Here is a 12,662-nt window from a genome sequence, read left to right as displayed (position 1 = left end):
ACGGCGGGGATCGCGTTGAAGGATGCGCGGGGGGCGGCGGGCGACACCGGGATTGCGGGACCCCCGGTGCCGGTCTCCTCGCGGCGCCCTCGTGCGGGCGGGGCTGCGGGGCCCCGGGTGCCGGTGCCCCCGGTGCCCCTCGCCCTGCCCGCGGAGGCGGGGATGGCTGCGGCGGGAGGGGGGCAGCCGCCCGGCCCGTTCGTGTCCCCGCGGCCGCGCTGCCGGGTGGGGCTCGGCGGCTCCCGGCACGGGCGCGAGGGGGTCGTGGGCGCTGGGGGCAGAGCCCCCCCCGCCAGCGCTGACCCACCGAGAGCAACGGGAAGAGTCTGGCTCCTGCAGGCATCCACCTCCCGGTGCGCCGGGGCGGGCAGGGGTCCCGCTCCCCCCGCCAGTCCCGCCCCTCGCATGTCTGGGTGCGGGAGCGGCACCGGCGGCGCGGCGGAGGTGGGGGGGCCCGACAGGTGCCTGTCGCCCCCCACCGCCTCGGACCGGCAGCAGTGACACCCCCGGGTCGGCAGCGGTGGCTCCCGGGGCTGCGGGGACAGTGGGGCGTGAGAGCGGAGGGTCGCACCGGGAGCAGAGCAGTCGGGGGTCGGTGGCCGTGGACGCTCAGCCCCTCCCTCACGCCCTGCGCCGGGGCTGCCCCTGCCCTCGCCGGCGCACCCACACCTGAGAGCGGATGTGCCGTGGGGACGGTCTGGGCTGGACCCTCCCGGGAAGGGGGGGCTGCGTGCCTGTGGTGTGTCCACGGACCCCTCCACGGGAATCTGCGCCCACTGCCATCGCCCACCTCTCCGTCCCTCGCTGGTGCGAGTGCCCAGGGGTGTGGCGGGGACAAGCATGCAGCCAGAGCATCTCCTGATGCCCGTCGGTGCAGGGGCTCTCCTGGGCTCCCCCCATCCCACACCCCTTTGTGCAGGGCGGGAGCAGCCCCGGCAGCCCCCTCCCCTGCCATTGAGATTGTGTCGCCAGGCGGAAGCTCGGGCCCCATAAATCGTGCGTGTGTGCGACGTGCCGAGGCGCAGCACAATGGCGAGGTGCTGTGCTCGCCCCACCACGCTCGGCATCCGCCTGCACCCCCCTGCTCTGCCCGGACCCCCCCCCCCCCACCCCCAGTCTCGTTCCCACACTGTGACATTGCCACGACATCGGCGGGTGGGACCACTCCCACCCTCATCTCTCCACGAGCAAGGGTCCCCACCCCATCACCACCGTGACCTGCCGCTGCCCCGACACCTCTCGAGGGACAGGGCGGAGGGGGTGCCGGCGGTGCCCGGGCCGTGCCAAGCCGGGGGTGTCGCAGCCAGATGCCCGCACCCCCTGCGCAGGCGTGTCTGGCGCGGCCGCGAGCGTCCGGCTCAGGGCATGGGCGGCGCGGTGGGGGCGGCTGCGGCAGAGCCGTGTCCCAGGGACTCCGGAGCTGATATTTATTGTTAGGCAGTGCGGCAGCTCGGACGCAATTATAGGCGCACGGCAAAGTGTCTGGATTAGATAAATTACGGGGGGAATTAGGCTCCCTGGGCCGCAGCCTGCAAATCCCAGCAACCCTGCTGCAAGTGGAGCCATAAACAAGCCCAGCGCGGCCTTGCGGGGCTCTCTGGGGAGGAGGGGGTTGCTGGCTGCGGCCACTCCTTGAGGGCAGTGCCTGGCACCCCAGAAATTTATTTTATCTCCTGCCATGCTGCCCTGGGTACCCTGTTGCTGCCCTCGGTGGGACAACAGGATGAGGGGCAACCCAGGGAGCAACCCCATAGACCCCACTGTGGTCCCGACGGTGCCTTGGGAAGCAGGGGGCTGGTGGCAGCTCAGCCCCCTGGCCACGCAAGGAGTGGCTGTGGGTGCCAGGAGGCCAGGAAGGGTCACCAAGCAGGCAGAGCACCCCTTGTGCTGTGGGTTTGGGGTGTGTTGGCAAAGCCCAGGGGAGGTGTGAAGGTGGGATCCTCAGATCCTGCTCCTGCTCGGCCTGGTTTGTTGGTCCAGCTGTGCCTTCCATCCATCTGTCCCATCACCTCCACTGGTGGCAGCCAGTGAGCCCTGGGGGTGTGGGATGACCCTGGACTCGTCCCTGCCCTCCACTCCCCAGTCCTGCCAGGAATAGGCCTGGTGTTGTGGGACAAAGGTGCAGGACAGTCATGTCCACTCAGCACTGACTTCTGGGGGGCCTGTGACCCTGGGGTGACCCATTGAGCAGGGTCAGGGGTTCCTGGAGTGTCCCCAGCCGAGCTGGGCCCTGGCATGCTGGTGCCGGTGGAGGCTACCTCCCTGCTGGGTGTTCCAGATGCCAAGATGGGGACAGCAATTTGTCCCTGTTCACGGACACAGACGTGGCCAGCGCTCCCCATACTGCTGTACCCCAAGAAGCACCCCAGAGCAGGCTGGGGTGTGCCACGCTGTGCCACTGACTCCGGTGTGGGGACTGAGGATGCTCGTACTGAGGGCACTGGGTGCCAGGGAGGGGGCAGAGCGGGGGGGGTGCTGTGAGATGGGGTACGCAGGGTGCCCTGGCAGTGGTGCGGGGGTCAGAGCCCACTTGTGAGCCCCCCATAATTTATCTCATCTGGCACTGTGTGCAGGCCCCCAGCTCACGCAGCCCCCCCAGCACCGGCACTGCCGCCACGCTCACCTCTTCAAAGGTGGCTTTTATCTGGCCGAGACTGCGTCGCAGGCGGTGAGGGCTGGGAGAGGGCTCTGGAGAGGGTTGGAGTGGGCTCTGGAGAGGGCTGGAGCGAGCTCTGGAAAGCCCCAAGGCGGAGCAGGCTCACTGGGGAGCATCTCACACAGGACTGGAACCACATCCCTGCAGAACAGGTCTGGAGGGGCCCGGGCTCCCCTGCAGCAGCCAGACCCCAACACCGGAGCTGTGTCTGGCTAGATCCCCCCATCCCATCCGCTGGCACCCGCAGGGCTGAGGATGGAGTCACCCACAACAGGAGGCACCAGCGGGTCTGGGGGCATCCAGCAGGAGGTGCTGTGGGGGTGCGGGGCAGTTGTGCCCAAGCAGGGGCGGTTCCGTGCCTGCTTGTGGGGCTGAATGTGGGGACAGTGCCGACGACACCACCCCTGGCATCCCTAGGCTGGCTGGGGGGCTCAGCCAGCCCCCACCCCATGGCTCTGCCCTCCAGGCTGGTCCCCAGGGGACCACAGCCACCCCCCCCATCCACGGGTGCTCGCCGCGGCTCTGGAAGGAGCGGGTGCCCATGGGCAGAGCGTGCCGTGCCCCGTGAGTCACGGCGCTGGGCGGCACCGAGCCCCGGCAGCGCGGCCGGCGTTCCCGTGGGAGAAGCAGCCGCGGTGTCGGGGTGCAACAGGGCCGGGGCCACCTGCTCCTGCCCGGGCTGGTAATTGAGTCACCGGTTGCAGATTGATGGTTTAATTAAAACCCAATTAGAAACCTCATTGATCTTGTTAGCTACACGGGAAGGTGCCGGCTTTAGCCGGGATTACGGGGATTGCATGGCCGTCGATAGTGACGGGGGTTGTTGGGGGCACCTGTAGGGTGGTGCTGGAGTCCCGCAGTGCTTGGGGAGGCCTGTGCCCGTCACCCCGGTGCTGCCCGGTGGCACCTCGGTCCCTCCACGTGGGGAGCAGCCCCCGCCGGCCCCCCCCCCCCCCCCCCCCCCCCCCCGGAGCCCCAACTCCCCACGCAGGGAGGTGGCCCCGGGGACACCGTGTGCCGGCGATGCCGTTAGCGCCCGCGCCTTGCGGCTGCGCCAGGCGAGGCCGGGGGGGCTGTGCTGTGGCTCGGTGCCACCCGCGTGCGTGGGCTGCGTCGCAGGCGCTGTCTGCCGAGCCAGCGCGCGTGTGCGTGGCCGTCTGGGCGCCGTGACTGTGCAGCGCTGGCTGCGTGGGGAGGGCTGGCACGGGGGGGCCGCGCTGAGCCCCCCCCCATCTCCCCCGCGGCGGAGCGGTGGGTGCAGGCGGACGGTCGGTCTGTCTGTCCTTCCGTCCGTTGGGGTGAACCGGCCACAGCGGACGATGCGCCTTTGCCTCTCGCTGTGGTGCGGGGTGACGGGAAGGGGACTCGTAAATCAATGGCACTTTTTTGTTCCCTGGGTGATGGATGGGCCCCGGATGCGCCAAAAGGATGAAGGCGCTGGAGCCAAACAAAGAGCCTGGCTGTGCTGGGGGCTGTCCAGTGCTGGGGGGCACCGTGCCGTCACCACATCGAGGACACCCCGCATTGCCCTGCTCCTCACCACTGGCACCACCAGTGTGGGGTGCTGAGCCCAGCTCTGGCCCTGCTGCCCTCCAGGCCTCTCCAGCACCATGGGAATGAGTCTCCGCAGTGTGGGGGTCCAGACAGGGGTCTGGTCCCCGCTGTGCCACTGCTGCCGGGGCGTGCTGCAGTGCACCAGGCGCTCCCCAGCAGTGTGGGAGCCAGTGTGCGGCACGCAGCCCGGATTTATGGCAGCAGATGGGAGCGGAGCGGCCTCCCAGCTCACCGGTGGCTGCGGCGTGCCAGGTAGCCAGGGTCCCACCAGGGTCCCTCCGGTGCGGGGCCGGTGGGCACTGAGCCCGGGGCCGGTGCTGCCAGGGGACATCCATCTGCCCAGCATGACAGGCTGCTGGAAGGTACTACTGCCTCACCAAGCCCTGCTCTACAAACGCAGTCGTGCAGAAGTGATGCTGCCCGTTCTTCTCTTGCACTTAACCCTTCGGGCACTGCCAGAGCCCACCATCCCCACCGGCCATGCCATGGCTGCTGGAGTCTGGGATATCGAGGGTCCATCCCGACCCAGGTTGCTGGTGCTTCCCGATAGCTGTGGAGTTGGCAGGGACCAGGCAGCCCATGCCTGCTCTGGGATGGGTGCCGGTGAGAAAGGAGGCAGAGTCCCTCTCTCAGAGTGTCTGTTCCTGCCCTTCCACCCCAAAACAAGGCCCATGGGCTCCCTGGATGGTGCTGTCAGCAGATCTTGGGGCACTTGGGCCGTGGCACTGTGGGGGCTGCCGGGTTTGGGGGTATCTAGCTGCGTGAGGAGCTGCTCTGCAATAACCGTGCAGGAGCCAAGCGTGGCAGGGACACAGTGTTGTGGCCAAAGCTGCTACTGGGGTCCTCTGGATGTGCCTCGGGCTGTGGTGGCCCTGTGGCTCTCCCCATGTGGGGCCTTTCCCCAGCCACTCCCAGTTTATGATGACGCCTGTGGGCTCCCAGCATGCCGTGGCAGCTGGCAGTGTCCGTGGGATTCGCTACCATGGGGCCCTTGCCACTCCACCTGGGGCTCCTGTACCCTGCCACGGGTGCTGGTGTCCCCCAGCCCGGGGGAGACTTTGGTGCCTCGTTAGCGAGGCTGTTTATCAGCAGCCACACTTCTTAATGAGCCGTGGCTTAACGAGCCCCAGCGTGGGGTCCCAGGGGACTGTGCCTCGGCGCTGGGTGCCACGAGGGAATGGGGGGTTACGGCTCCCCAGCACCCCACGACAGGGTGTCTGTCACGTGTGATGCTTCCTCTAGTCCCTCTGTCCCATGGCACAGCCGCAGCCCGGCCGCGGGGAGCCCCAGCTGCCGGTGCCTGCCCCGGTGTGGGGCAGCTGGTATTGGGGTACGCTGGCGTCCCAGCTCTGCGTCCCGCGTGGAGTTAATTGCAATTTTCTCCTTGGGGCCATTTCTTTAATAACAAGCCTTTTTCTCCCCCCGCCCCCCTTCCCACCACATCAAAGGGGGAAGATGAAAGGTCCCGGCGCCCGCTCAGCAAGGGTGGCTGCCTCAGCACCTTCCCGGCGGAGCAGTTGCCGGCGGGTGCCGGGATGGGCTCCGGAATAGCGGCTGCGCAGCGAGGGAGGGGCCGCGTGGGGCTGCGCTCCTTGTCCCACGGGTGATGAGTTCTGCCGTCAGCCCCCCCATGTTGCCCCCCGGTACCGGAGGCGACGCTTCTTGGGCCCCTCTTTGCCGCCCGATACCGCGTCCCGCTACGGTTCTGTCTCCGACGCTCGGCTCCGGGTGCCGCGGGTGCTGGCAGGGTGCCGGGGCTCCCCAAACAGCGCCGGGGGCGGTGGTGCAGGGTGGGGCGTCTGCACGCGCAGCCCTGCCCGCTGCCTGCCCAGCCCTGCCGGGGAGACCCAGGGAGCCGCTCGGCTCCGGGAGGGGTGGTGGGACCCCCCCCCCAAGGCCGAGGGGACTCGGAGTGATGCGCTGGGGGCTCACGGTCTGGGGTTTGCCCTGAGAGGTGGGAAAAGGGCCGTGATCCAGAGCGATGCGCCGTGAGCTGGAGCTCCACAGGGGAGCTCGGCCGCGTGTGCCGGGATGCTGCGGTCCGTGTCCTGCGGGATGCGGGCGAGAGACCCCTGAGGCAGCGCTGAAGCGGGCGGCGGAGCGTGGTCCGGTCAGGGTCCGGTGCAGCCGCGGCGGCTCGGTGCCGAGCCAGCGCCGGGTGGTAATTAATTGGCAGGAGCAGGGGGTCAGCGCGGCGGCGAGGATTACCGCGGCCGGGATTTCCGTCGGGCGCGGATTAGGAGCCAGCGGAGCCTCTCCTGAGTGGATCTGAGGGGATTGCTGCTCCTAATCAATGTAAATGAGGCTCCCCCAGGGCCACCCTTTACGGCATTAACGAACTAACGGGATTAGCCAGAGCAGGGTGAGAAATCCTGGCTCCGAGCTGCGGCGCGTGCCAGGGCCGTGGTGGGCGGCAGCGGTGGGTCGGCTCCAGGCTGCTGGAAATGGGGAATGCCAGGGAATGCCAGGGAATGCCGGGGTCCCCCGCACACCCGGGGACTGTGTCCCGTGGAGACCCTGGTGCCTGTGGGACAATGATGCCCTTCTGGGTCTGTCTGTCCATCGTGCTGTGTCCGTCTCCTCTTTGAGGCTGTCAGCACGTTCCCGGCAGACCCAGAAGCGCCGTCTCGTACGCCCATGCTCTTGCCCATCCCACCTATGCATGTGGCTTGGCACCCGTCCCCAGCAGCGGCTGTCCCCCCCCCGCCCCCCCCCAGTCCGCCCGTGCCCTCCAGGATGGTGATTCTGCTCCACGGGTCCGTGAAGCTGAGGTTGTGCAGGGGTCCCACTGTGTCGGGGGCTCCAAACAGAGGTTGAACAGGGAGTATCACCGTTCCCAGAGTTCCAACCTTCGCTGCAGCCTGCCCCTTGTCCAGCCTCTGGATCCCCTTGGAGGAGGGCAACACTGTCTGGGGAGGTGCAGGGCGTGCCCCTGACCTCCCGTCCCTGCTTTCCCTTGCAGCCTGCGGCGGGAGGGCTACACGGTGCAGGTGAATGTCAATGACTACCTGGACATCTACTGCCCGCACTACAACGCCTCGGTGCCCGAGCACCGGCTGGAGCAGTACGTGCTGTACATGGTGAACGCGGAGGGGTACCGCACCTGCAACACCAGCCAGGGCTTCAAGCGCTGGGAGTGCAACCGGCCCCACGCACCCCACAGCCCCATCAAGTTCTCGGAGAAGTTCCAGCGCTACAGCGCCTTCTCACTGGGCTACGAGTTCCGCGCGGGGCAGGAGTACTACTACATATGTACGTGGGGCGCCGGGGCGGGACCCCCACACAGCCCCCAGCCCCAGATGGGTCCTTTCAGGTGCCCCCACCCAGTTGGGCCTCTCTGCGTCCCCAGGGAGGACCCCCTTGTCTGGTTCCCCTGCACCCCCAAAATTGGGCAGCTGTTTCCCCCCCCAAGAGTGGGCAGCTGGAGCTCTGGGAGGGGTTGAAGGAGCAAGGGTGGGGGTACATGACGTGGGGGAGAGATGGGGATGTGGGGAAAGATGGAAGGAAGGCTGGGGGTGTGGACAGGGATGCCAGTGCATGATGGGGTGCTGGGGGATGATGATGTAGGATGCAGGATGCTGATGCAGGATCGGGGTTCAAGGGTTGCTGCTGCAGGATTGAGGTGTTGGTGCCAGATACTGGTGCTGGGTTGGGATGCTGGGGCTGATGGTTCAGGACTGGGGTGCTAGTACTGGGCATTGGTGCAGGATTCGGGTGCAGGTGCAGGATTTGGGGTACTGCTGCATTCTCCCAGCCCAGAGCGCACCCCTGAGCAGGACCAGACCCCCCTCTGCCCAGACCCACCAAGCCTCGGAGTGCCTGGGGTTCAGGTCACTGCCACGGAGCCCCTCTCAGCATGCTCTTGCCTTGCAGCCACGCCGACACACAACCATCGCCGGGCCTGCCTGAAGATGAAGGTGTTCGTCTGCTGCGCCTCCAGTAAGTACCCCCGTGCCCACCCTGGGGGCTGTGGGCGAGCGGGGGCGGCGTGGCTGGCTGGCGGGTCCCCCAGGGCATCCAGGGAGCGTGACCCCCGTCCCCTCTCTCCCTCCACAGCGTCGCACTCCGGGGAGAAGTTGGCGCCCACCCTGCCCCAGTTCACCCTGCGGCCCGAGGTGAAGATCGAGGACCTGGGTGAGTCAGGCACAGCCCCCGGCCCCGCAGCGCCGTGTCCCCGCCCCCCGCCGCCGCCCCTGGGGCAGCCCCAGCTACGGGGTGGGGGTTCGGGGCCGCCCCGCTGCCCTCCTCACCCTCTCGCTCCTCCCCACAGAAAACTTCAACCCGGAGATGCCGAAGCTGGAGAAGAGCATCAGCGGCACCAGCCCCAAGCGGGAACACTTGCCCCTGGCCGTGGCCGCCGCGCTCTTCCTCATGACGCTGTTGGCCTCGTAGCTCCCGGCGCCTGCGGGGGCCCGGCCAGCGCCGCTCTGCCGAGTGCGGCCCCCCCGACCTGCTGCCCCTCGTGAGAGCCAGCGGGGAACCACCGCGGGACCACCACCCCCTGCCCGGAGAGCCGCCTGCAGAGCTGCCCCGCGGGGCAGGGATCATGGCACGCACCGATCCGGCTGGACTCGCCTCCCATCCCGCCAGTGGATTGCGGCCACGTCCGCAGGGATGCGGCTGGGTGCGCCGCACCTTCCGCCGACACCGTCCCGGGGCGCGGGGTCCTGCCCGCAGCCCCCCCGGTGCCCCGTGGCTGCCCCGTGGGGCGGGGGAGCCCGGTGAGAGCAGGGACCCCCGGGGCCGGGCAGTCTGTACATACCCATATAGATGTATACATACTGTACAGAGAGCGACTACAGAGATATATCTATACTGTACCATAGGCAGCGGCGCCGGCCCTGGGCTGGCTTGTACATAGTCGAACGTGTTGGATTTTTCTCGTCTTCCGTGAAGACCTGACCTATGCAAACGCACAGACACTTTTTGGGGAAAAACAAAACAAAACAAAAGAAAAAAAAAAACATTCTCGATCTTTTTTTCAAGTGCTTTGGCTGGTGATTTTCATATTCTGCTCTTAGTCTATAAAAAAAAAATAATAAAAGGATAAAAAAACGGACCCCTGTCACGGTGGCGTGCAGCACTTCCAGCCCTCGGAAGGGCTCTGGCCCTCCCGGGGGGGCTCCGGCCGGGACAGGCGTTCAGGAGAGCGCTGACCTCCGCCGTGCCACCCGCCTTGCCAGGCACAACAGCTCCATCCACGGGCTCGGTACCGCCGGCAGGGGGATGCAGGGTGCTCCCCACCACCGGCTCTGCTCCCCACCGACCCCCCAGCACCGACAGGGAGCATCTGGCAGGGACCCGGTGCTTCCCACAGGAATGCGGCATGGACAGAAGAGCGCCTGCAGGTAAGGGCAGCGCGGGGGGCCCTTGGCACGCAGCCCTGGGGGTGCTGGGGTGGTGTTTGAGAGCAGCGGGAGCAGGAGAGCCTTCCTTGCCATCCTCACCAGCTGCACGGAGTGAGCAGACATGGGGTGCTGCAGCCCCATGGGAACTCCGGCATCACCCCCCCGACGCGTCTGGCTCTGCCGGGCATGCCGGCTCCTGCCTGTTTTGGGGGGATCTGGCATGCGCTGGCAGCTCCTGCGGGATGGGGGACGCTCTCATCTCCCCCACAGTGTCTCCAGCCAAGGGGATGTGGGGGGCTGGGTTGTGCCTGGGGATAGGGTCTCATCTAAAGGGGGATGTTGCTGAGGCAACCAGACCCCCACAGCCCCCACAGGCACAGGGGAGTAGGCGTGGGCTCCTGACCCTGCAGCGTGCGGGGCTGGGGGAGCCCAGTGGCCCCAGGGAGGGGACAGCCACTTTCCTCCCAGGGCAGCTTGGGATGAGGGGCTGCGGCCCCGCTCTCGGTGTGGATTCCTGGGGAAAGGGGTCCGCACAGCCGTGGCGGCGGGGCAGCCGCTCTCCCCCACCCAGCCGGCGCTGCTGGGCGGTGGCTGGGTGTCCCGCCGGCCCGGGCTTGTCCGGGTGCGGGAAGAGCCGACGAACCCGTCAGACGGGTCCTGGGAGCGCTCCCAGCAGGCGCCGGCTTCCCCACGTCCCCCCCCGTGCTCCGACAGGCCTGGCCCGACACGGAGCTGAAGTCCCTGCCATGGACCCCCTCCCGGGGTCTTGAGGTGCCCCTGGCAGCTGTCTGCTGACCCAGGGCAGGGTGGGCATGGTGTGGCTGGGGCAGCACCACCGCCACTGCCAAGGGCCATATCCGGCCAGGTGCTGATTGCCAGAGACTGGCCACAGTCCCTGTCCCCGGGTGGTGCCATGCTGGTGGCACGTGGCATAGTGAGCCTGGCACAGCTCAGGTGACCAGTGCCCTGGAGGGGTGCAAGAGCTGCAGTCATCGCCCTGGCATGGAGAGCTCTGCCTGCAGGATCCCTCCTGCCATTTGCCTCGACCCTGGCACCACTTCTTGTGCATGCGTGGCACCACCGATGGCTCCGTGGGCACCGGCCACCTGGCTCAGGTCCGCTTCATGCCCTAGGGCTGAGCACAGCGGGACAGCCCAGACCCACCAGGAGTCCTCTGGGGTGCTGGTGGATGGGATTCCCAAGCGCAGATGCCCCAAGTCAAGTGGGGGGCCCTTGTTGGGACCTCAGTGCTGAGGTCTGAGTGCCCCTTGGGTACTTTGGGGTTCCACAGCCTTGGCAGCAGATCCAGGCAGGGAATGTGTGCCAGGAGCAGCCGTGTGGCACAAGGTCCTGCCTCACCTCAGGACAGCTCCCCTGCCCAGTCAGGGCTCTCTGCCCAAAGGCATGAGGTCCTGGCACAGCTGGACAGCCCTGGGGCTGCGGCTCTGCCCCCACCAGGCTGGCATCGGGCCATGCCTACCTGCCATGCCTACCTGCCGGGCTGCACGCAGCCGGCACTGTGCGTCACCACGGCCTTCGCTCCCGGCCACGAACTGGACGGCTCCTCTTCCTCCCCCAGCCTTGCACCGGTGATGTCAGCCCAGTCAGGGGCCGGGGCACTTCTGGGTATCCCCAGCCAAGAAACCATAAACACTTTGTCACGAGTTCAGCGGCCTCTGGCCAGCCCCACCTGCCCCACACGGAGCACCAGCGATGTTTACAGCATAAAACGGCTTCACCTTTGTCCTGCCATCATGGGCACCAATCCCAGCCCATTGTCACCTGCTCCCAGGTGCCGTGGCCATGACCACGTGCACCGTGTGCGCACCACCACCAGCACTCCCAGTGCCACTGCAGGTGGGCACCCACCCTATGCGGGGTGCTGCCCACCCTGTGCCCCCACCTCTGGGTCCCAAGGAAGGTAATGGGGCACCTCTAGCCTCAGCTTGTCCCTCAGACTATCCCCAGCAGGGGACATGCGCTTGTCTTTCCACTCCTGGTCCTCCACCAGTACTGTGGGCCAGGCATGGTGGTGACACTGGGTCTCGGTGTGTCCATGTGGCCTCACTCCCAGCCCCTTCGCTGTGTCCTGGTGGCCTCGCTCCAGGGCTGGGGCCATGGCAGATGGGGCAGGGGAGCCCCTTGGCCAGTGGAGTTGGGTACCACATCCCAGTGCCACAGGATGGATCTGGCACGGTGCCCCAGGAGGCTCATTATGCCCCTGGCAGGGCCAGCACAAGGCTTGAGCACCAGGGGCCGCCCAGCCCTCCCCCATCACTGCTCCCTGCCTTGGTTTCCCCAGGCACAGTCTGTCCCTGACGTGGAGGGGGCAGTACCAGGGCGATGCCGGGACCACGGGATCGGTTCCCACCACCATCTGGCTGCACCCATCCCCGTGGCCTGCACGTGCCACGCTCCAGCTCTGGGATGCCAGGGGTGTTCCCAGGAGGTGCTCCCCTGTACAAGCCACGGCAGCGCCGGCGTCCCGGGAACAGAGGCCTCGCACTGTCATTATGGATGATGTCAGGCCTGGCCACAACCAGGGAGGATGAGAGAAAAGCAGCCAGTCCCCCTCCCTGGGAGCGAGGGCGTGGGGAGAGAGGCTGGGATGCGCGGGGTGCAGGTGGGATGTGGGGCACCCGGCCCCACGGCCTGGACCCGCACGATCCCTTGGCTGTGGGAGCCACAGTCGCTCTCAGGTTACGGTGCCGGCGCCTGCCGGAGCCCCTGCCGTGTGCCAGGGGAGCGCTCCGCGCCCGCTGCGGCACAGGGCATGCAACATTACCCACAATCAATGGATCATTATGGAATAAACAAGAGGAAAGTTGTTTTGCAAATGCGGCTGAGTTATCGCTTCACAACACGCGGCGAAGCGTCGCACGCCGGCCGGGACACGGATGGATCCATGTCAGAGCAAATGGGAGCCGACAGCGAGGCACCGCGCTCCCGCCAGGCAGTGGCAGCGTGCCCATTGTGCCCACCCCGGCTCTGAGCCCAAAGCCCCTCGTCCTGCACCCACAGGCCCCCACCCTGCACCCACAGCCCCTCACCCTGCACCCACAGCCCCCTGTTCTGCACCCACAGCTCCCTGTTCTGCACCCACA

At 67.4% G+C, this 12,662-nt stretch overlaps 1 protein-coding gene across 1 annotated transcript; it reads left to right on the top strand.

The window, feature by feature from the left end:
• Window positions 1-7,187: 7,187 nt before the first annotated feature.
• On the top strand, window positions 7,188-9,269 carry LOC121672441 (ephrin-A3-like). Its single transcript, XM_042045085.1, has 4 exons — window positions 7,188-7,462; window positions 8,084-8,149; window positions 8,267-8,344; window positions 8,481-9,269. Exons 1-4 carry the CDS (start codon window positions 7,288-7,290, stop codon window positions 8,600-8,602), a joined length of 441 nt encoding a protein of 146 aa, XP_041901019.1. The 5' UTR covers window positions 7,188-7,287; the 3' UTR covers window positions 8,603-9,269.
• Window positions 9,270-12,662: the final 3,393 nt, after the last annotated feature.

The sequence above is a fragment of the Corvus kubaryi genome, unplaced genomic scaffold (assembly GCF_017639235.1).
Source record: "Corvus kubaryi isolate FWS band 111438036 unplaced genomic scaffold, C.kubaryi_AGA036_p1.0 62155, whole genome shotgun sequence".
Lineage (NCBI taxonomy): Eukaryota > Metazoa > Chordata > Aves > Passeriformes > Corvidae > Corvus > Corvus kubaryi.
This window is presented reverse-complemented; position numbering and strand designations above follow the sequence as displayed.